The sequence below is a fragment of the Peromyscus eremicus genome, chromosome 15 (assembly GCF_949786415.1).
Source record: "Peromyscus eremicus chromosome 15, PerEre_H2_v1, whole genome shotgun sequence".
NCBI classification, from domain to species: Eukaryota; Metazoa; Chordata; class Mammalia; order Rodentia; family Cricetidae; genus Peromyscus; species Peromyscus eremicus.
The window spans coordinates 39,981,592-40,005,703 of NC_081431.1; the positions used below are offsets into that span (position 1 = coordinate 39,981,592).

At 45.1% G+C, this 24,112-nt stretch overlaps 1 protein-coding gene across 3 annotated transcripts in view; it reads left to right on the top strand.

The window, feature by feature from the left end:
• The window catches only part of Cacna1e (calcium voltage-gated channel subunit alpha1 E), a 304,112-nt gene that overhangs the window by 19,749 nt on the left and 260,251 nt on the right, over positions 1–24,112 (top strand). For all 3 annotated transcript variants that reach the window (XM_059280418.1, XM_059280419.1, XM_059280420.1), the window contains exons 2-3: positions 7,441–7,546; positions 8,319–8,458. In XM_059280418.1, coding sequence (XP_059136401.1) covers positions 7,441–7,546; positions 8,319–8,458 — 246 coding nt within the window. The remainder of the gene's footprint in view (positions 1–7,440; positions 7,547–8,318; positions 8,459–24,112) is intronic.

Below are 24,112 nucleotides of genomic sequence, written 5' to 3' on the forward strand. Positions count from 1 at the left end.
ACAGGTGAAAACACACTGTTGATGTGATGGTCACAGTGATGGCTGTGTCTGTGGTTTGGGCACAGGTCCTGCCTCTTGGCTATTACTCATCCCTGCAGGACAGATATGTCTTTCTCTGTGGCCTCAGGCAAAGTGAATGTGATCTCACTTGCATGATCTCACTGTGTCTCCAGCAGGGTCTGTAGGAGCTGGAGCCGGACTTCTGTGGCAGTTCAACCCCTCCTGTTCTTAGCTCTAGCCTTGGGTGTGATTAATGTCCCTTCTAATCACTGGAAGAGATTGCATCAGAACCATCAGCTTCATAAATCCTCCTCTGGGGACTGCTGTTTGGAAGAGCTCTCCATATTCCCAGGAGGTCCTGGGCCAAATGTCTTTGCTTTCTTCCCGGAGGCCCATTACCATAATTTTCTTTTAAATTCTTTCCTGGGGTGGATGTCGTTGTCTTCAGTGTCAGATCATAGCTGCAGCCAGCCAGCTCCCTTCTGTGACCACAAACAGATGCTCCCCTCAAAGCCTTGAGCCACAGAGGACACTTAAGAAAGATTTAGTAGGATAGTAAAAGCCACTGGAATTTGTTTAGGGGCTTCATGTGCTGTTTTAGGTGTGGCTCCTTTTTGCCTTTCTAGTTTCTTCTATAGAAGTGGGTGGTGGTGGCCTTGCCTCCCTTGAGTGCTGTGTTGGGTCGACATTTGCAGTGAGAGCCCTGATTCTTGTTTCTCGTTGCCAAGTTTCATTTTCTCCATTGCTCTCTAGGTCTCAGGCAAGATCCTGATTTGTTTTTTTCAGTCGATTACAATTTATTATTCGTGTTTACAGTATCTCTTTGGGATGGAGCTTCTGACAGAATCACAGAATAGACATGCTCTTTACCAGCTACTGCCTATGAGTCAGTAGTCACATATTGTTACATTTATGTCCAGCTGAGGAGGAATGAACATATGCGAAGACATCGAAACCAGTGTCTGAGACTTTTACATCTCTTCAAACCACACGTCCCTAAACCAGGAGGTGGAAAGGAAAATAGGACTCAGACCTTCTTGCTGGCAATTGTCCTGGGTCTGAGGCTAGTGGTAGGGATGGCTAATGGAGGTTGAGATCTATCTCCTGGGAGGCAGTGAGCAATTGTAGAGAGTCTCCAGAGTTCTGGCAAGTGCCAGAGTGGCCACATTCTTGTCCCCACAGAATATTTTCTCCATTAGGCCTGGAACGTGATGAGAACATAGTATTCTCTCAACCTGCCTGTCCCTGGTGGCCCTCAGATCGTATCCATTTGCCTTATACATGGTGACAAAGGCTTTGGGAGGGGACGGCTGAGGGCAGGGGGGGTCTCAGAACACCTGGCTGTCACAGGAGGGCATATTTCCCCAAGACCTCCTATGTTTGCTGCCTGCAGCCTAGGTCTTTCCCGGGCCTGTGCCTGCGGATGTGACGCTAAGACATTGGCTTGGATCGGGGTAACTCTACTTGCAGGGCAGAGCAAGGCGCAACCTCCGATTGGGTTCCTAGGGCTCTGTTGGCAAGCACAGGCAGCACCACAGCAACACTAAGTCCACCCTCTGTCTTGCCCCAGCTTTCTCTGCTAAAGAGGGAACTAAACAAATGGCAGGTGTGCAGGCCAAGCCATGCTGCCCAAATTAGCTGTGTTGCTAAGGAAACCAGTCAACTGGTTGAAGGAAGGAGCATTGGGTAAAAGGGATAAATCAATAAGCGAACCTATTTTTATCATTTCCCTAATGATTGTCTTGAAGCCGCTAGACAGGGAAGGGGAAGAGAGAGCCGCAGCGACACCAGTCCTCATTAACGGCTTGGAGGGAGTGAGGAGTGAAGGGGTGTTTGGGAAGATTGCCAGCAAAGTTTATGAAGTGAGGCCCCTAGCGAGCAGACAGTGAGATGGAGGGGAGGCTTCTTTGCAGGCTCGAAGCTCTTTTATGGTCCTTTCCTTCTTTGGCTTGGTCTGGGCCTGTGTTCTCCCTCGTTTGATCTTTCGGGGCATCTTGCACAGCCTTCCACGACTGGCATCTTCTTTATCCTCAGGTTGATGTGGATTCTGGTACTGGTTGGATTTTTGCCCCCTAGAATACATACAGCTTTAATTGATTTTATGATTATAAGTTAATACATGCTCATTATGCCAGTCAGACAATGGATAAAGGAGTAAAGAAAAAAAATGAAAATAACCCTATTACTCAGAGAAAACTCATTATTCCTCCTAGCGAAGCAGGACCCTCCCTCCCCCCACCTTCTCTCTCTCTCTCTCTCTCTCTCTCTCTCTCTCTCTCTCTCTCTCTCTCTCTTTAACATTAAAGAGAGCGTCTGTGCAAGCTGGTTTCCTTTCTCTTTCCTTTTTTTTTTGATAGATAATGTATGCCCACAGTATACAGTACAAAAGTTCAGATGGCAATACTGTGCAGGGAGAATAAGGGACATCTTTTTATAATGATACTGCAGGCTCTGGTGTCCCTGTGCTATCCATGTATTGATTAGTCACTTATTAATTGAATATCAGTCATTACATACCCACTATTTCCACACACAGTGTTGGTCACTATGGGCAGGCAAAGCCTCTAGCCCCTCAGTCTTCCAAGCCTTTCTGCTTCACTGGCTCCATTTGTTCCGGGTCTTAGAATACAGTCTAGACGCCGTGATGGACATTCTCCAAGTTATGCTTCATGCCAAGCCCAGAGCATAATGGGAGTCACTGAATTCCTAGGCGGAATGAGAATTCTGCACAGATATCCTTTCCCACCAGCACTGACTGTGAGTGCCATGAAGAGTGCTGTTCTTTGCGGCCATGCTGACACGTGGCTCCCTTTGATCTCTCCAAGTCACATCTTTTGCCTTGCCTGTGAGGCACATGAGGGCTGTGGGCTGTGGGCTGCTATCTGCAGCCCAGGGTCTTCTCTTGGAGATGGAGCCTTTGCTATTGGGCTTGAAGTCTGCTGGCAAGAGCTAAGAAGTTACCTTGCAGAGACGGGAGTGTATAAGGTCCAATACTGAGTGAGGGTCGGAGTGGGTGGGGAGGAGCTACTCCTTCAGTGGAGAGCCTGCTTGCATTTCCTCCTTCACTGAGCACTGATTAAGCTCCTACTATATACCAGAAACTTTGCTAAGCAGAGGCTATGGAGAGTTAAATGCTTTCAAGGTATAAGTTCTTGGAGGAGATAAATAGAAGACTAAAAAGAAAGAAAGAAAGAAAGAAAGAAAGAAAGAAAGAAAGAAAGGAAGGAAGGAAGGAAGGAAGAAAGAAAGAAAGAAAGAAAGAAAGAAAGAAAGAAAGAAAGAAAGAAAGAAAGAAAGAAAAAGAAAGAAAGAAAGACAATGCAAAGAAAAGTGAGGCATAAGGGAAAATGTCACCAGGGCCAGTTTTAGCTTATGACCAGAAAAAAGAAAAAAGACCACTGCAAGCAATGGCCGACATCAATGGATGTCAGTGCATCTGTTCTTTGTTTTCTTCAAAAGGGGGAGTAGAAAAGAAGCTGGAGAAAAGGGCTGTTACCCAGTGGCTGGGACACTGCCTCCACCCTGTGTGTCTTCCTGCTTGCTGCCCCCCCACATTTTCTGGTGCCTAGCCTTTCTCTCACTTAACCCCCAGAAGCTCCACACTTTTGCCTCCCCCTACCCACATCACAGTCTTGTGTCATATTCTTTATTTCTCCAGTTGATTTCCCCATGAGGTCTAAGTCTGGAAGCCTAGGGAGGCACCCCTCTCCAGGTTGTATGTATTTGAACAGTTTCCAACAATATAAGCCAAACCAGCTGCACACAGCTGCTCCAAATGGGTCTTTTGACACCTGACAGTAGTCAGACGATTTGGCTGGGGGAGAAAGTGGGTCTGTGGCTGTTTTTAAGCTTTCTTCATTTGCTTCAGAACCTATGAATTGCCAGATTCCCACCTGTACTGGAGAGTTTTATGTTAACATGACACAGCTAAAGTCATTTGAGTAAGGGAGCCTCAAAAAAAAAAAAAAATGCCTGCCTCCTTAAGATCAGGCTATAGACAGGCCTGTAGGGCATTTTCTTAATTAGTGATTGATGGGGGAGAGCACAGCCCATTGTGGGTGGTGCCGTCCCTGGACTGGTGGTCCTGGGTGTTATAAGAAAGCAAGCTGAGCAAGCCATGGAGAGCAAGCCAGTAAGTATCACTCCTCCTTGGCCTCTGCATCAACTCCTGCCTCCACGTTCCAACCTCGTTTGAGTTCCTGTCCTGACTTCCTTCAATGATGGACTATGACATGGAAGTGTAAGCCAAAGAAACCCTTTTCTCCCCCACTTGCTTTTGCTCATAGTGCTTTGTCACAGCAATAGAAACCCCAACTAAGACACCACCTTTTGATTCTAGCATTATCTAGTGTTATCTAGTATTTGGGGCCTTGCATAGCATCAGTCTTTGAGACCACATGACTTTTCAGCCATCCAGAGACTTTACCAGTCACAGCCAATTTTACTTATCAGCCTCTGAGGTCAAGAACTGTTCCTCTGTCATGGAGTGAAGTGGCCACACCTTTTCCAGGCTAGTCTTATGTCCCTCACAAACCCCAAAATATCTGATCCGAACAGTGAAGCTTAAAGACCCTAGCAAGGAGCTGTAGATGGAGACTGCCTGGCTGAGGAGATGCAGGTGTGGAAGTGGGAGTGGTTAGGGGGTCAGCACTCCACGTGGGCATGGGTGGGAAGAAATGTCCCGAGAGAAGTGTAGCTGCTGAGCTGTGTCATCAGCAGGCTTGAGAACTCCCATTCTTTCAGTTCGTGGTTTTCCTTCCCCAGTCTTCCAGTGGAAGAATACACACCCCCCTAAACAATCACAGACCCAGTGGATCCATGAGAGGCAGAGAATTATATAGCTTGAATGAGAGAGACCGTGATCTTTCCCATTCTTGGGTCCATGGAGGTGTGAGAAAGTTTCAGAGCTTTTACAAGGCACTTCTAACCATGAGCAACAGCCAGGTGAGCCCAGTGCCTTTGTGAACAACTTTATTAATAGTTGTTAATAGCATTGACATGCGCGTGTGTGCGCGTGTGTGTGTGTGCGTATGTGTGTGTGTGACATGGAAGAGACAATGAATGTGTCACTCATCTGAGATACCAGCCCCTCCTCAACTTGTGGTGGTCAGTAAGACCTGTGGTTTTTCATCAAGGCTCCTCACAATGTTCCTGTGAGTGCCATTCCCAAGAGATGCTCTGAACAAAGGACTGCCTGGTGAAGCAAGTTTGGAGTGTGCTGTGTCCTGCTCCGCACCCCACTGTGTGCGCAGTCACACACTGTGTACAGTCACATCAAAGGCTCCAAGCAGTCCTGCTGGGAAGGAACCTACTTAACTTTACTTAACCCAGGCTTCCCTCGTTTATTTGATTGCAAGTTTCTGTAGCGCTAGTATTTTGTGACCTACATTGTAGCAACAGCACCCCAGATGCCCTCAGCTTCTGTGGCCATTCATCAATGCTGTGTTGGCATGCTGTCATTTTCTTTTCTGGACCGATTTCCTAGGCGAGGTCAGAAATTCCTCAGCCACCACTTTTGGCTTATGCCCACTGTCAGATTGGTCTGGGAATTCCAGGTATCCGCACCAGGCCCAGGACAGCTTGGCCTGCGCTGGAGTCTTGTGGGATAGTGGACCCTGGCCTAGTCTTTTGTCACTCTACATGTAAAGCTCCAGGTTAGAGCCAGCTATACGACAGAAATGTACTCCTGATCCTTGTGCTCTGGTGGCCTTGCCAGGGTTTACATGGGGTGAGGGCTTGTCCTAAGATAGTGGGTGTGCATGCTAGTGTGCCTGCAGCATGCTTGGCTCTCAAAGGTTGCCCTTAGCTTCCAGAGTTTGAAGCAGAAAGGATGCCTAGTAGTACTTATGGGCTTCCATGCCGGAGCTCCCCCCCCCCCCCAAGCCGTGAGGGCTTCAGGAAGCATAGTAGAATCTGGGGCAGGAGTCCGTCCAATGAGGCACATCCATTTTCCAGATCAGGTGGCTGAGCATGAGGAAGCAGAGGATCTCTGGGTTGGGGGTGCTATGTGAGAACTGGAGCTGTGTGGGAAGGAAGGGCTGCCAGCTGTGGGAGAATGCCTGTGACTCAGGGATACATGGAAATGGGGGGTGGGGGAGGGAGACGGTACTACCAAACGTGGTGGACTAGAAAATTCACCCTTCCTCTAGCTTCCTGTGCTAGAACATGACCAGAGCAACTGGTGGGCACACTGAGCCTCTGCCTGCAGAATGCTCTGGTCTTTGCCCCTCCCCAGAGGCCATTGTATGCTCATTTGATGGGATGGGAAGAGAGGCATGGCGGGGTGCGGGACTTCTTTATGCTCTGGTCTTCTTGTGTACTAGGCAAGAGGTGTTTAGGTCCTGTGCCCTACAGCTAGCCATGCTCTGTGGGGTGACAGGAAAATGGCCTCGGTCCTTCCGTCTTTGTCAAATGAACTATCCTTCTCCCCCACCTGAGCTGTGGGATTTGCCAGAGAATAGGTGACAACTTCAAGGCTAGTGGCACATCTGGCTCATGTTTGTCAGAACAGTAATCACAGATTGAAATCCCAACATGCAGGATGACTGGGCCCTGGGAGGGAGCTGGTGTTTCCCTTTTCTAGCCACGCCCCACCCCCCTCTTCTGAGCTCCTAGCAAGGCCTTTCTGCAGGAGTCAGGGTGCCTGCTTGGAGTCATGTTTTTCAAAGAGGTGCAGAGAACACCTCACCTGTCTACAGAAAAACAGCAGGGAGACACTTGTATATTTACTCCATGGATTCACAGTTTGGTTTCCCAGAGAGGCTGAACTCTGCCACGGCAGATTCCAGCCCATGTTTATGCCCTTCTGATACCTATAAATGTAGATGCTTAGAAGAGAATAAGGTGAGGCCAAGGGCTTCCTCCTGGCCCCAGGATGTCAGATATTAAAACAGAAGGGGGCCCACACGGGGTGGGAGATGGTTTCCTTTCCATGGATTCTTCTTTCCCTCAGTTGATTAGAGGTTCCAGAGAGAGGGGTGACTCTAGACGTGATTCTGAGAGGGGACAGACAGCCACAGCTGGGTGATATTGAGGCTGAAGCTGGTTCTTCTGCCCAGGCACCTGAAGTGTGGAAAGAGCCAGGATCCTATTCCAGGGTTCATCCCGCTGCTTCCTTCTTTCCCATCTATTTGAAGCCCTATTTGGTTCCTGGATTCATATTTTATTTCATCCATCGTTTGAGGTATCTGACATATGACCAACTCTATTATTTACCACCCTCTTCCTTTTCTTGGAGAAAATGCTTTGTTTTCACAGACCAGCCCTAAATGACAATGCCTCCTACACTAAGGACCATGTGTTGCCCTGCCTGCCTGCTTGCTTGCAAGTATAAATCATTCAGACTGCAAAGGCCAGTGGGAAGGTGTGTTTATGTATATGGCCATCCTGGAGGCTGTATCTTCTCTTACACGAACTTGATCCTTAACTCCTCTTTTTCACGCCATTTGAGTACATGATCCTGGCCACCATCATTGCCAACTGCATCGTCTTGGCCCTGGAGCAGCACCTTCCTGAGGATGACAAGACCCCGATGTCCCGAAGGCTGGTATGTGCTGGCTTCCTTCTCCCTTTCTCCTCCTGGTGCCCTGGCTCCACCCCCTTCATACACTTCCTTTCTCATACAGCTCTGTGAAGACTTTGTTCTTTACTGAGGGACAGATAACAACCCCACTGGGACTCACAAGGAAGAGGGCATTGCAAACACTTGTGTGTCCTCACATGGGAGTCAGGCAAGAAGAAAGGGCAGGCACGAGGGCCATTTGCTTTGCTCCTCTTTCCTAAGGGACTGTTGAAGTGAGAAGGGAAAGGGGGGCAGAGAGAAGGGAGGGGAGATGCTGAGAGCTGAGTGTGTTGGTGGTTATGAACTTGCTAAATGCCGACTTCCTTATTCTCCTAAAGGAATGAGTCACATGTCTAATGTATTCCTCCAGAAGAGAGCACACAATTATTTTAAGTCCAAACACATGGGCGAGTAGCCAGCCTAATGACCCAGGCATGAGAACTCTGAAGTTCCCAGCTAGTGTAAAGACCTAAGAATGGAGAAACAAACTCCTTCTAGGTAACGCTGTGCCAATGGGGACCTTCAGGAGAAAACTGTCTAGTCCCTAGGTGGAACACATCTGCCCATTTCTACAGCACTTTCCCCTATTCTGTGTATTCCACGCAGCCTCAGGTCCTCTTGGACTGTCAGTAACCTAAGCTGGACTTGTACATAAGGCTGGCCATTGTGGGTGTGCAGGAGGTAGCCAAGATGTGCCTTTGCCTCTGTCTGATAGGGAACAATCCTTTTATTGTTCCTCTGTTTTCTATCTTCACAGGAAAAGACAGAACCATATTTCATTGGGATCTTTTGCTTTGAAGCTGGGATCAAGATCGTGGCTCTAGGGTTCATCTTCCATAAGGGTTCATACCTCCGCAATGGCTGGAATGTCATGGACTTTATCGTGGTCCTCAGTGGGTGAGTCTTCTTCCTGTGTGTGAGTATGTGTGTGTGTGTGTGTGTGTGTGTGTGTGTGTGTGTGTGTGTGTGTGTGTTAGGAGGCCCATGGTGACATACAATAGTCGGTACAAGGAACACAGGGTGAGCAGAGATTAGAATGTAGAGCATAACCCAAAGAAAACAAGGCTAAGAGTCTCCATGTAGTTATACCATAAAGAACCTATTTTTTGGAGGAACTGGGGTACGTGTGGCATTAGGCAGAGGCCTGGGACTCTCAGGAATGCTTCTGGCCTCTCATTGTGTGCTTGCTAGATGTCTGAACACCCAATTTTTCAATGAGGAGTCTTTTCACTGAAACAAGCAGCTTGTTCTGGTCTGGAGGTGGGGGTCAGCCCAAGAAATCAATCAAAGGATGCAGTGAAAATGCCCAGTTTCTTTGGGCGATTGGAGAAGACTCCAATCATGGTTTCTGAATTAAATTAAGATTAACACACTGAGAACAGACTTAAATGATTTGTAGATTTATTAGTGGTGTGAAATCAAATCACATCAAAGTGTTTGCTTGATAAGTCATTCCTTAGAACTTAATATAGTATATAACAGGACTGACCCCGTTTCGTAGGCCCACATAGGATGGTAATCCATTTAGGTGGATATTTGCGATATCATTCCTTTGAGTATGAACATCGTGTGAGTGGATCCAACACTGTCCGCAACACATGTGATGGGCTTTAGTGTTGGGACTGATGAGAGTACCACACAGGTTTCTGGGGCTTGTGAGTCTTTGAGTCCATTGGCTTCCAGTGCTTGCAGGGGGAAGGGGTAAACCTGTGTGGGTGTGGCATCAAGTGTTTGGCATGGGAATTTCCTTACTTAGCTGACTGGCAAGTAGAGCTTCACAGGACACTGGAGAGAGGGAATTTGTAGCCACCATTATGAGGAACCAACGTGAGGAAAAGGGAAGTTTGTAGGGAGTAGTTGGGTAAGGGTAAAGACTGAGAAGTTGGCTGGGCGGTGGTGGCGCATGCCTTTAATCCCAGCACTTGGGAGGCAGAGCCAGGCGGATCTCTGTGAGTTCGAGGCCAGCCTGGTCTACAGAGCGAGATCCAGGACAGGCACCAAAACTACACAGAGAAACCCTGTCTTGAAAAAAAAAAAAAAAACAATAATGAAACAAAACAAAACGGACTGAGAAGGTGATCTTGGGAGCCATGCATCTCCCCACTGTGTTGATATAGACCCAGTGTTCACATTTTTAGCTTTCAGGCCAATTATGATTGAGTGAAAGAGAAGTAGGTGAAGATAAAATGGATTAGAGTATAGTTTATAAGCAGGCAACTTCAGTATAGGTAATAGATAAATAGGACTGAGTGGTCAGGGTTAAAAAGTATCTGCTGCCTTACAGAAGGATTTTCTGTGGGTCATTTTTCAAAAAAGATATTCTAATGGTACATTTAAAATGTGACTTAGTGTGTGTGTGTATATATATATATATATATATATATATATATATATATATATATATATATATATATATATATATATATATATAACTACAGGAATATATTGCCAAAGAAATAACACACCTGAGTGATATTTTCAATGTCTCTAAAATCAATAATATAAACTACATTAGAAAAGTCCTACATGAGAACTTGAATCATATTATAATTCCATTTGGAATAAAAGTGTTGTTGGTGGTGTTGGTGGTGGTGATGGTGCTGGTAGTGGTGTGTGTGTGTGTGTGTGTGTGTGTGTGTGTGTGTGTGTGTGTGTGTGTTTGTAATTGGTTCTACTCAATGCTATATGCACTGAAAACATTTGAAATTTCTGGTCTAAGCCACTCATTTTCATTTTAAACTGTCACATATTGATTTTTAAAAATACAGAAAAATCAAAAGAAAAAGAAAAAACCTGTTCACTGATTAAGAGCAATTTCTGATTTTTATGCCATCTTCTCTCAGCCTTTTAAAGCTAAGAAATCTTTCTTTCAGATGTCTGTAATTTTGCTGCCTTTTTCAGTATATGATGAGCATATCATGCATCATTCCATACTTTACTGAAATTTTGTGGTGACTGATCAGCACTTTGTTAAGTGGATGTACACAGCTTGCTCCTTGTTTCTGCTTGTTAGTTGACACTTAGATTGCTTTCTGGTTTTTGCTGTAATGATTATTAAAGATGCTCTAACATACATCATTGGGATGTCACACTTCCCTAGACATTTTGACAGGTTGAAGTGCAGTCAGTTCTCTGTATCTCTGGCTTCTGAGCAGATCCAGTGAAGCGTGGATAGAAAATATTTGGGTAAAATGCATCTGTACTGAGCACAAAACTACTTTTTATTCTTATCGCCATTCCCTCAACAGTATAGAATAACTAATATTTACATAGCATTTATGGTGCAGTGTCTTGTAGGTAATACAGAGATGATTTAAAGCAGCCAGGAGGGAGGATGTGCATACATTATATGCTCATAGCATGACATCCTCTATAATAGATGTGAGCATGTAAATTTTGATATCCACAAGAGTCTCAGAACCAGTCTCCTCCAGGCACCATAAGACAGCTGTACTTTTCAGGAGAATCTGGTGGTTCTGGTGTGGGATGTGGGGTGTGTGTGATGGGTGTGTGGAGGTGGAGGACCCCTCACCATTTGACCAGCTAAGGGAAGATTAATAGGAGCTTTAATAAAGGCTGTCACATGGTTGAAGGAGCAGATTTATGGGTCTCAGCACGGTACTCTTGTTGTTACAGGTGAGGAATAGAGAGCTTCTTGGCTGTGTGTCCAGGGAGGGCTAGAGCTTCACCAATTCATTGTCCTGTCTGAGCTGTCTGCCCAGCCTTCTTGGTGGCTCCTCAGACTCTGATGGCTCTCTGGGTGACCTGGAGAAGCCGATACTTTCTAGTTGAACCAACAAGACTTTGCTCCTGCTCCCATTCCACCTTCAGCCCAACATGCAGAAGTTCTCAGTTTACGTACCAGACGGCTTCCAGGCAGTGAGTTAACTGTGCGCTTGACTGCTGAGGGATAGGGTTCTGACCCATGCCCGCAGTAGAACGGGTAATTGAACTGTCTTACATCTGCATGTTCAGCTACCATCTTGCTTTGCTGCTAAGAGGCATGCCATCTCTGAAGCCTGCTTAGGTCTTCCAGTACTGGCATGGCAGAGCTGGATGGTGCTTTCTTCCCTCTTTCGTAGTGGTGTATTAAACTACCAGGCATTTCACCGTGTTATGGGGTCTTAACGTCAGTTAAACATGTCGTGGTGCTAGCTAGTGAGGCAAGCAGAACAGACTTCAGAGATGAGTTTTCAGTACCCAGGGAAGTTATGGCATTTGCTCACTATCACCTGGTGTCTGGTGGCGGATCCTGGAGTTTAGATCATGCCCTCTGATGCAGGACTAATATCTTTTAAGCCCATTCCATGCATCTACTCTCTTGGCCACACAACCTTCTTTTTTTTTACCCCCTTCTTGACACCTGCATCCAGAGTTATCCCTGCTGACAGGCTCTTCCTTCCCACCTTGTCTTCAGGTGTCACCTCACATTCTACTCTTGGGCACGGGGTGGGGGTGGGGGTGGGGTGACAGTGTTAGAGCATGACATAGTGCTTCAGGGCTGAGGCTGCACAACATCTCAGCTCAAAGTTTTGGTGGTGGGTGGGGGGCGGGAGGGTGGGTGCTGTGACATCAGACAGCTGCCTTAGCACGAGACCTGTCATCATTAGCCTGTTGCTAAGAGACAAGCATTCGGGAGTACTGGAGTCACCACTTTCTGTCTGCCACCCCTAGCCTTTAGTATTCTTAGACTTGTAAGATGAGGTTGTGCATGGTTTAGAGACTGCTTATGTCAATGATTTCATGTCACCCTTACGAACCCATAAAAGGGCTTGTCTGAGTCCATTTTCTACTACAGAATGTCAGACATGGAGTATTTTCTAAGCAACAGAGATTTAGATCTCATGATCCTGAGGAGCTCAAGAGCTGCCACTGGGGTCTGATGAAGCCCTTCTTGTCGTGTCCTTCCAAAGCCAAGGACATCACATGCTGAAGAAGAGAGGGAAACTAATCCAACTCATCCTTTTACAAGAAGTCTGCTCCTGCCATAACCAGCCCATTCTGGTTATAACTGTCTTAATATATGCTTTAGGGAGGTATCCATAAGACCCAACCGCTTCAGAAAGGTACCACTCTTGATATGTTACAGTGCTGCTTGAATTTCAACAGGGGCATTTGCAGGGGGCATTTAGACTACAGCAGGGATCTTGTTGTCCTCATCTTCTAAATGATGACATCAAGGCTCAGAGAGGGCATGTGTCTAAGCAGCAGACACTCTATCTCGGACTTGAGCCCACATCTTCTGCCTCTAAGCCTTTTCTTCAACGTTCTTTATTCTTATACCATCAGTCACCTTTGCTACCCCAAGGCTCTACAGTCATCCATCTCTGTGATTCATATTCCTTTGGTCCCCTAGAAACAGTGGATGGAGTGCAGCAGGGAATCACATCATCATATGTGTGTTTCCAGTTCAAAGCTGGGGCTGCAAGTGTCGCTTAGAGAAGGCAAGCTTTCCGTGTCCTTCTGAGACTTCAGTCTGTGGGCTTGGAATACAGCGCCCTGCTCTATGGCAAAGAAAGCATGTCAGCTCTTAGTGTAATGTCATTTGGTGCAAGAAAAGTAGATCAAAAGGTCCATCTGACTTCTTCTCTTGCTGGCTTGTTTAGTAACTCATTAGTTCATCCACTTGTTCATTTGGCAAGATGGATATTGTTGATTGAGAAACACCCTCATCAACGTATTCTCGTCTCTGCTGAAATGAATGTCTATCTACCAGAACTTCAGCTCTCTCTTAAATTGGTAATAATTCAGGAGGTTCTATGTTTAAACTCTGGAATATTCTATACTACTTAAAATCACTAGTATATGCTAATCTTAATAGGAAGTTATTGAACCTAAATATACAGAGAATGGTAGGGGATGATAAAAACTCAGCCACCCCTAAACCATTGGTGAGAGTGAGTAAACGGGGAGACATCTGTGATTATGATCTTTGTTCATCCCTGTATGTCCAGTGTCTGGAATATAGTTAGTGCTCAAATTCTGACGGGTCGCTTGTTCCACTCCCAAAGTCTCTTGTGCTCTATGGGATACAAGAAGAGCTGAGGGAAGCCTGGACCCGGGGAGGCAAGAGGCTGTCTCTGTACCTTCCTTCCCTTTGGTCTCACTGGGATCTGTGTCTATAGCTCCATCTGCCCAGCTTACACTTTTAGGAAAATGGAAGCTGAGAGTAGATACCCCAGAATAACAAGAAATACTGGGCTCTCAGTGATACCCTCCCAGGGGGAAGTGCTTCTCTAGTGGTATGAGGGGGATGAAGGTTTTTAGAGGTACCTGGAGCAGGCCAGCAGGGAGAAAGAAGGCAGCACTAAGTATTACATCATTTGTCTTATAACAACACTTGGCATTTAGCAAACCATGGGCCAAAGCCTACGTTTCACAGACATTTCTAATAAAAGTAGTACCACAGGTAAGAACTATTAGGTTTAATTATTTCCCAGTCCCATCCTAGGGATGACTATGCTAAGGCACAGAAAATTTTCAGAATGTGCTTGTGTCCAAATGAATGCTACAGTACTCTCCCTTTATCTCATTTTAGATTCCTACAGTTTTAGTTATCTGTGGTCAACCACAGCCTGGAAATATTAAGTAGATGATTCATAAGTATTAAATGGCATCCCCTTCTGAGCAGCGTGCTAAGATGTCTGGCTATTCCTCACTATCCTGCCTGGCACGTGAACCAACTCTTTGTCCAGGGTGCCCATGCTGTGTATACACACCTGCCCATAAGGCAATAGCACTTCTGTATCAGATCCTCCTTCACAGTATTGCAAAAAGTGTGTTCAGTTTTCCTTACTTAATAATGGCCCTAATTGTGAATGTATTTATATTGGCAATTTTTCTAGTGTGTTGTTAGAACTTGTATTACAATTATTAGTTAATTTCACTAATCTCTTAAAGCTGTCTAAACTATAAAGTAAATGTTATTGTAGGCAAGTAGCTACGGGAACACAGGGAAAATCATGATGTGTGGAGTTTTGTGCTATCTGTGGTTCTTTGTGCCTCCTGGAGGTCCTGAGCTGGGTCTCTTGCAGATAAGGGAGGCAGTTCAATACGATAAACACCGAGTTTGAACCCAGTCTGTCTGCCTTCAGTGTCTGGGTGCCTTCTCTGGGCTACAGTAGCCCTTGAGCTCAGAGATTCTTCTAGCCGTCCAATGTAGCTGAAGAAGTTCAATGCTCTCTCTTTCCTCTGCACGTCTTTTGGTTCAGGCCGAGTGGGGAGCTGTGTGTTGTTCCTCTTACACCTGGGGGATCTTTATATTCAACTGTGCTCCATGTTTATATGCAACTGTCCTGATGTTGTTAGAGGGCTATTCTTTGGGTTCAAAGCTGCCCTCACATGGTTAGTTTATCATCCCATTGAAAATGTCAGTTAGCTCAAGCACATGCTCTGGTATCCTGGTGACGAACTGTGCAGTGGGCAGTGACCTGTTTGAGTGGACGTGCAGTTTAGACACTGTAGCATGCATGAGTGTGTCTACACCTTGTGCCTCTGCTAAGGTATCTGCAACCAGGCTTAGGCACCCACTCAGGAGATATTGAAGAGACATTGCTGAGTACGCACAGTCTTGGGCACAGTGCTAGGTGTGGGTGGGATATTTCAAGTGTTCCTCATCAGGACAGTGAGCCTATTGTGCCATAAGCACTCAGAAGAAGGGCGTCACACTTGACTCTTGAATCTCAGGGAAATAATACTGAAATGTCCCGAGGTACACAAAGGGGTGGGACATACAAGGCTGCCAATGAAGAAGGGCTTTGCTGGGAATGCTATGTGTAAACGTTTAGGGGTGGGGACATAGGAGGAGACAGACAGAAGGGCATCCCTAGGAACTTGCTGAGTGGAGTCGTGAGAGACACTTCTAGAGAGGTCACGAGAGCTGGCCTAGTCTATGCAGGAAAGTGTATACTTGAACCTGAGAGCCGCAAGGGAGCCCTGACGACTTTAAGCTGGGGGTGGGATCCTACTTATAACTCTGCTCTGGACGCTGCACACGGCTTCAAAAAATTCTTTTACCCTGAGATCACCTCTGAGGAAAGACATGGCAAAGAGAAGGGAACCAGCTCTATCTTCAGCTCCAGCTTCTTCCACCTAGAAGAGAGAGGGAAGACAAAGAGAAACGTGGGCAGGGTGATGCTGCAGCAGAGCGGGACCAGCCATCCTGCAGCCCCAGCTCCCAGCCAGTGGCACACACCACACGGAGTGGTTTAGCCCAAAGCCTGTTTGTAGGAGGATGATATCTGGAGCTAAATATACATCGATAGGTATTTTTAGAGGGTTTCTGTAAGAAGGCTGCCCTAACATATGAGTTTCCCTAGCAGCTAAAGATCGAGGAAAGCACAGTTTTCCTCCGGGAGCCCTGTCTCTCTGGTGCTGAGAACGTGGGGGAGGTGTTGCTTATGCAGCCCCAGGGGCCCCCCAGCCCGATTCAAATCCCTGCAGTAATAGTGCAATAGCCCTGGGTATTTATATAGCAAATCATGTCAGGGAGCCTCATGGGATTTTTGCAGACTTGTCTTTTTACTCATCCTTGTGGCTGTGGGTGGGCCAAAGCCAGAGGTGGGACAAAGGAAGGCTGAGTAGAGGGAGGAGGCAGAAGGCTTGTAATTTTGGAAATGGGAAACTGACTCTGAGCCAGGGAACTGGAGGGGCTTTGAGCTTCCCAGCATCGGTGACGCAGGGGCCTAGGAACTTAGTGTCCTTGATACTGCTGCTGGAGAGGTCTGTAAGTCCTCAGCCTCCACTGCTTTTGAAATTCTTCCCTCTCAAAGCAGAGCTGGGAGTTGCTTCTCTGGCAGGCCTCCACCTCCTCCCTGGCATTTTGTGCATTTCGAGCGAGCTCCACACTGAGGAAGCACTCCAGCAGCATCTTCTTTGATCAGAACATGATTTCTGTTCCAGTCTTATGGTGGGAGAAATACAGTTTGGATGCAGAAATTTTTTTTTCTTTATTTTCAGAATGAAGAGGTCGATGCAGGGAAAGAGGTACACGCAAAGAGCGGTGTGTGAAGCTTCAAGATCGCTTCTGAGTTCTATACATTCAGGGAGGCTCCAAATGAGAATGGCAGTTAGCAAATGGCAGCCAGTTAGTCACTGGTTCAGTAGGCAGATTTTTCTCATGCTGAAGTCTCTTTTTTTTTTTCCCCCGTTGAGATATATCTATCACTGGTTCACTGAACAGATACTTATTGAGCACTGACTTAATTCCAGGTGTAAGGTTTCAGTGTTAGAAAATTTCTTTTCCTCCAGGGCTTCTTGGTTTTCCCCACTGGCAGAAGTTTAGCCAGGAGATAATGGAGTGGGACTAGACTTGGCTGTGGTGGAAGCTAAGAAGAGGAAAAGGCAGAGGGGAGCGAAGAAAGCTTGGTGATACTGAGGCAGCTTGGTTTGGGGCTTTTCTTCTTGGATTTATGTTCACTCAAGGTGATTTAGGGAAAGAAACTGTGGCCAAGTGCACTCTCTGCAGACCACTCCCAACCCTGTGCCGTTAGATTCATGTACACAAATGTGTGAGAGACGGAGTGAGGGGCCGTGAAAATGTGGCGGTGGTGTGCTTGTGAAGTAGAGGGTATAATAGGTGACTTCGTCCTATAGACTCTGAAGGCAGAATAGAAATTAAAGGGGGTATTTGTGTTTCCATTATGTGGATGAAATACGTCTCCTCCTTTGGGTAGACACTGTAACTTGTGTCTGTGTTGTAAATATAGCCCACAGTTAAGTATAAACGCATCGGTGTGAAATGTGAAGACACGAGGCACTGTTTAATGTCAATGAAGCCAGGAAGTAGCAGATGTGCTGAGGATAGAGTGGTTTTCAAAGGCAAGGCCGAGGTGGGACAGCACAGATTTAAGAAGACAAAAGTGGGTGGGCTGGTGTGATGGAGGAGTCAATAAAAGGAAGTCAGGTCTAAGTTGTTCAATCACAGTCACTGCTTTTTATATCTGGGAGAAGGGTAAATTTGTCCAACTTTTTCACAGAAGAGAAAAAAGTGGCTAAGTACTTTGTCCAGGCTCTTCTAAGTAGGATCGATGAGCCAGGGCTTAGAGAGTGGCTTTTTGCAGACAAAGACCCCCTGAGCATTGTAAGAAAAAAGAATATTATAATTGAGAATGTTCAAGATGCCATGTTTCTGTGGACTTCGTTCAGAATGGCCACCTCTCTCGCTCATGATCGCATCGAAGGAGAAGAGTTTCGCTGAAACCATTGTGAATTCCGTAGCTGTTTTTAAAGTTTCTTTTACTATCACTTTGTGCCAAGACAAAATTGAACAATAGGATAGCTCTCGCTTCTTTTTAGTAGTATATCTAATTTTATCAACACTGGGGAAAGTCCTCCACAGCTATTATTAGCAAGAACAACAAAGAAATTCCAAGAGTAAAAGTTGAAAAGGAGGCTTTCACTTTGAATTTTATTACCAATGAGCATTTCCCATCCTCTAGGGCTCCGTTTCTTCAGTCTTCCTGTTCTTTGTCTTCTGTCCCTTTCCCTGAGTCTCAGAAAACCCTTAGAGGTCAGAGGAGAAGAGCATTCTCCCAGTCAGCCCTTGCACAGAGGGGAGCTAAGTTCCTACTTCCTCCCTCTTTCAACTCCTTCCTTCTCGGCTGCCACTCTCCTGTCAGCTGCCTGAGCCTTGGTGACAGGATAGCTTAGGGAAGGGACTCAAGGCCATGGCTTTTCTCCCTGGCCTCCCGCTCTGGGACAGTGACTCCGAGGCAGAGTGACAGGTATGACTGCTTCACACTTCAGTTCCCATCAGCCATGCTTTTGCAGTGATTTGCATCACTGTGGGAGGCACATCCTGCATCATGACCTTCTGAGAGCCCAGCCTGACCTTTTGTAGCCATTCCTCACCTCAGGACTGTTTGACTGGACACGGAACTACAGCTAAACCTGTCTGGGTTTAGCTACGCTTTGTTGTTGAGTGAGAGAAGACAGTCTGAAGGATGCACCTCTGTGACCTGACCCCCGGAGGCTGAAGCCTATCTGACACCCACACACAGACAGACCTTTGAAATATGAAGGGAAAGATGACTTTTGAAGAGTTGGGAGAGAAGGGAAAGGAAGAGGCAGCCAATATTATTGAGCATATCCCATGTTCAAACATAAAGCTGACTGCTAGAGACTCAGGAATGGACAGTGAGAGTTCCTCTTGTCTTTTTGAGTTTGCTGTCTAGCAGCGAAGAGAGATAGAAATTTAAACTGAAGTGTAATAGTGTGCTGAGTAAGCAGAGAGGAGTGTTGGGGCGCTGGGATCCTGGACCCAGTCAGAAGGGAGGAGGGTGAAGAAACTGATGATGATGTTGAGGCTGAGGCAGGGAACGCGGAAGGAGGGGGAGGTGTGAGGAGAACTTTAGGCGGAGGGGAGGGCAGGTGTGCCGGATTGGACATAGGAAGCACCAAGCACAACTGGGAAAGAATAAAATTGCCAGGGGACTCGTGGTGACAGTGACCTGAAGGAAGAAAGGAATATTTTTGTGTGAGGCCACTAAGGGCATCCAAACAGGACAATGGACAGATCTTCAGGGAGGGGCACTGCCTGCGGGGAGAAAATAATGTCACTGATGACTCCATGTCTTTTTAAAATTAGGAACCCGGACTGAGTCCCCAAAGAATCTCATCTCTTTCTTCCCCCTTAGCTCCTCTTTCAGCCTACAGCTATAATTTTGTTTAACTTACTAAAGCTGTACCAAAAACAGTCCTCTAGACCATATAATCTAGCCTGCTCCATTCTAAAGACTTGTTAACCTGCCCAGAGTGGAGATGGAGCTCCTGCCCTCTAAGATCACACGTTGAGCATCTCCTACTGATTCAAATAATGGGTAAGAATTGATGAGTGTGTGGGCTTTTATTTTCAATGTTCAACAGAGAAATTATTTTAAAAAATGCTTTGCTGAGAACATTGCTATATGATTATTATGAATTTTATTTTCCAAATAGAACAATAGTCAAAAGATCAAGCCAACCCACATGCTTGTTTATAGGATGTTTCTCTTCTCCCTGCTCCTTAAGCTCATGACACATCATGATGCTGAATCTGGATCCTAATTGAACTCTGGTTAATAACCACGATAAATATAACATGTTGTGATCTAGGGGCTCTTTGTGAGGAACTCAGAGTGCCCTGTAATTTACCACCTCCCTACTCTCCATTCGAGAACTGGAAATGGAGCCTACCCATTCCCTTTCTAAGGGTGATGTCGTTATAGAGCAGGCCTCTCAGATGTGTCCTTCATATCTGACTGTGATGATAGACATGGGGACTATTAAATTCTCACCCCAGTCTTTTCTGCTGACTACTTGTATTCCATGTCCTCTTTTCCAAGAGTATATTCAACCATTTCTTTTGTAGAGCTCTGTCTATTGATATAACTTGGACATCTGGTCCTTCCTCTCCAGCGAACAAATGGAGTTTGGGTGAAGTCCTTCCTCTTTCAGAGACTCTGAACAAATCACTGTTTAACCAGGCCGTTCTACAAATAAAAGGGGAGGAGCTTCTGGGGTTTCAGCTTCCCCACGCAATTACTGGACTGAATCACTCTGAAGCCGAACAGTAACACATTTCCTAGGGATGCAAATCTTAGAACCGTAGTCATGTAAACTTAAGGCAGGATTGGATCTCAGGGTTCATCAGTCATTCTAGAAGTGTTTAACCTGGGAGCGATGGGACTCTGGAAACTCCTGCAACTATTGTAATGGATGAGCAAATCTGTGGCCTCATCCAGCACTGGTCATTCCCAGATAATGTTTTCTACATGTCGGTATCACAGTATAGTTTTTTCTAAAATCTGTACATGGTATTGTGATTTATATATACAAGTGCATTTAAATGCGTTGTTGATGAATGGTGGCTTTTTCTTTGAGTCAGCAAAGCATAGTGGTTAGCAATTGGGACTTAGTAGTTAAGTAAATCCACATTCATCAGCTATGCTGATGGGCAACCAATTTAGTTCCCATACGCTTAGGTATCCTTAACCTATACTAAACAGAGTTGGGTGAATAGGGAGTTTTAGTCATCGATATCAGCCCTCCAGCAAATGGAGTGGGGCTTGAACTTTTTGGAATTAGGAAGAGGTTCACCCACTTGGAAGATCAAGAATTTCTGAACCATTGTAATTAAGTGTGCTGTTTGGTGTCAATCATCAATAAGATCTGTAATCACCTAGGAGATACAGGTGAGAGATTATTTTGATTACATTAATTGAAGTAGAAAGACACAGCATAAATGTGGACAGCACAATTTCCTGGGCTTAGGTCCTAGACCTCATTACAAGGAGAAAGTGAGCTAAGCATGGGCATTTATCTTCATCTGGTTCCTGACCCTAGATGCAATGTGGCTAGCTGCTTTAAGCTCTGGCCAACCATGACTTTCCCTGAGTGATAGACTATACCCTCCTCAAACTGGAAGCCAAATTAAACCCTTCCTTCCTTATGTTGCTTTTGTTAATGGTAATTTTATCACAGAAACAGAAAAGTGATGAAGACACCAACCCATTGTTACAGACGAAGAGCAGAGACTTGGAACTCTGAAGGATGTCTAATACTATTGGGTCTAGTTGGAAGAACACTTGCCCACAGCTGAAGATATATGCTAGTGTTCAGTCTTGTGGAAGTGTGGTGGAAAAAGTAGAAGTTAGTAGAAGTTAGACATAGCTCTTATACTCAGGAGCAGAGCAGTTTGACTGGAGCAGAATGTATGGATGGAATAGACACAGGAGACTGGAACATTGAAGCCTGGTTTGAGCCCAGTTTTGCATGGGGTGGTCTAGTCTTTAAGAGTGAGTAGAAGGGAAAAATGTCAGTTGGGTTAACACCCAGATAACTACCTGGGGTCACATCTTTCATAATTGGCTTAGGTACCAATGTCTTTTCCCATTGGTTAGACATGGGCCATTGGATCATTTTGTTTTATTGGCTACTTGCCCATTTTTTCCTCTTTTCATATAATCTTAGGGTCATAAAAGAGCATATCTTTTTCTGAGGACTTTTCAGTTTGAACATAAATGTTGAATTGATTACTGCTCGAGAGAAGAGAGCAATGTTGGAGTTTTTTTTTAAAGATGCGTTTCTGTTTCCTGAAACTCACCAGTGCAAATTTATAGATTCATCACAAGCTGAGAGACTTCACAGGGAAATCTGAACCAGGAAAGAAGGTGTAATTTAAAGTCTGTGAAGCTCTCACTGTCCTTGGCTCTTATTGCAGGAGTGTGGGGGGATGGGGGAGTGTGGACTAGGAAGTTGGTGTTCTTTTACCAGATTTCTTGTTTGTTACTCTCATACATGCATGTAATGTGTTTTGATCAAATTGACCTCCCATTCTGTCCCCTTGAATTCCTTCCCTATTTCCCTGCCACTTCCCCTCCCAACTTCATGTGCTCCTCCTTACCCTCACTGAGTCTACTTAGTGCTGCGTGTGTTCATGGGTATAGGACTCAAGCATGAGACACCTCTCAAGGACTGTGTCTCTGAACCACTGTTCTTAGTAGCACCACTTTTCCATCCTTCCATCCATCTTCCCTCTTTTCCATCCATCTAACGAATTGTCATGGGTTATGTGCCTACTGAGTGCCAGGTATTATCATAGATGCTGAATGAACAAAATTGCCATGGACCCTGCCTAGATAGAACTTAACTGTTAATCTGGGTCATAGAGAAATTTAGAAGACATGATGTGGCCTAGTGTGCACTTGGTGTAGTGTACAAGATTAGTGATCTCATAGACCTCTCACCAACACTAAATTACCATGGTGGTATAACCCACTCAAAAGACTAAAGACTTCAGTGTTGGCTAGATCTAGTTTGAACTTCAACTTTTCTACTGAGGTGTCATTTTGGCCAACTTGCTTAACTTACTTGAATCTCAGATTTTAAAACACATAAATATTTTTTCTTGTAGGGTTGATGATCTAGTTTGAGCAGGGTTAAATGTTCTAAAAATAACCTCTCAAATTTCATGAGTTAACATAATATATACTTATCTCTTGCTCCTTGAACAGACAAGTTTGTTAATAGTTCACTTGGTTTTTCTCCACTTACTGATTTAGAGATGAAGGCTCTAACCTATGAGTCTTTCATCCACCATATCTCATGACTTTATCCTTTACATAGGACCAGAAAGTAAGAATATGAAGGAGGGATGCTCTTAATTTCTTGGAATGTAAGTGATGTACATAATATCTATTGGCATCCTATTGACAAAGAATTACACGTGGCTCAACCTCTTTGCAACAAGACCAGAAGACCTGATCCTAATTGTGTAGCTCCTTCTAGGCAACAGTATCACCCCTTTGAAAGGAGAAAAGGAGAACATCAATTCTGTATCTTTTCCAAAAGATCAGTGATGATCTGTTCATTGTCTGCACAAGCATTGAATAGAATGCATATATTGTTGGACATATGAGACCTGTAACATTTTTTCTTTTGATTATTTGTAACATTATTAGATAAACACTGCACATGCACAAAACTTTTGTTAAGAACTGGGGATAAAAAGATAATTAAATACCTGCCTTCAAGAAGCTTTTAGATGGATGTAGTGTGTGTGTGTGTGTGTGATTAAATATATAATTTTATCACTCTGAATTCTGAAGAAAGGACCCTAAGAATAGGTATGTGCCATTCTGCCTATCTACAAACCTTTTGTTGAGTGCTTACTACATACATGGCTTATTAGTACAGCAAGAACAACAGAGTCCAGTGAGGAGGCTGCAAAGTTACAGGGAATTTGCTTTCCTCCTCCTCAAAGGCATCAACTATTGATACTTGACAGGTACAAGTGTAAGAAACCATTAAATCATTTTACTATGTCTCAGTGAGACTTTCAATGATAAGAATGAGAACCAATTTACCTTGTTTCATTCTTTGTTTCTTTCCCCTCCTCTTCAAGATCACAGAGACCAGCAGTGGTTAGCCAGCTGAGGCTGTTGACAAATTGCTATGTTGGCCTAGATCACCCTGCTGGTTAACACCTGTCCGACTCTGAACTCTGTGCTTTGGAAGCACAGGAGTCTGGGAACCAGTTTCAGAGGGAAAACAGCTGATCCATTTACTCATGTCTTTTCTATTGTTAGCTTGTATCAAGATGGTTTGAAGAGTTAAACTTTAGTTGTGAGTGAGTGTAGCTATGATAAATAAAGAAGCGAGTAAATGATTACCATGGGTCTTTGGAAAAGGAATTGTTATTGTGGTGGTAGTACTGGAATAGTCCTTTGGGGTGTCAATTCAATCATGGTGCTCCTTAGTGCAGCTGGTGGAAAGTTGTCTGTATAGTGTCCTGCAAATGGATCAGGAAGAGCTGCTTCCTTCAAAACAGTTTAAGTAACTAATTAGTTAAATAATGTGCATGCATACACATGTGCACACAAATTTTTAAAAACTTCTGCATTGTAAAAATTATTATTTTATGTGTATTTTAGTTGCATGCATGTCTATGCACTACTTGTGTGCCCAGTGCCCACAGAAGCCAAAAGGACATTGAATTCCTTAGAATGGGAGTTACAGACAGTTGTGCACTCCCATGTGCGTGTGGAGAATTGAACCTGAATCTTCTGGAAG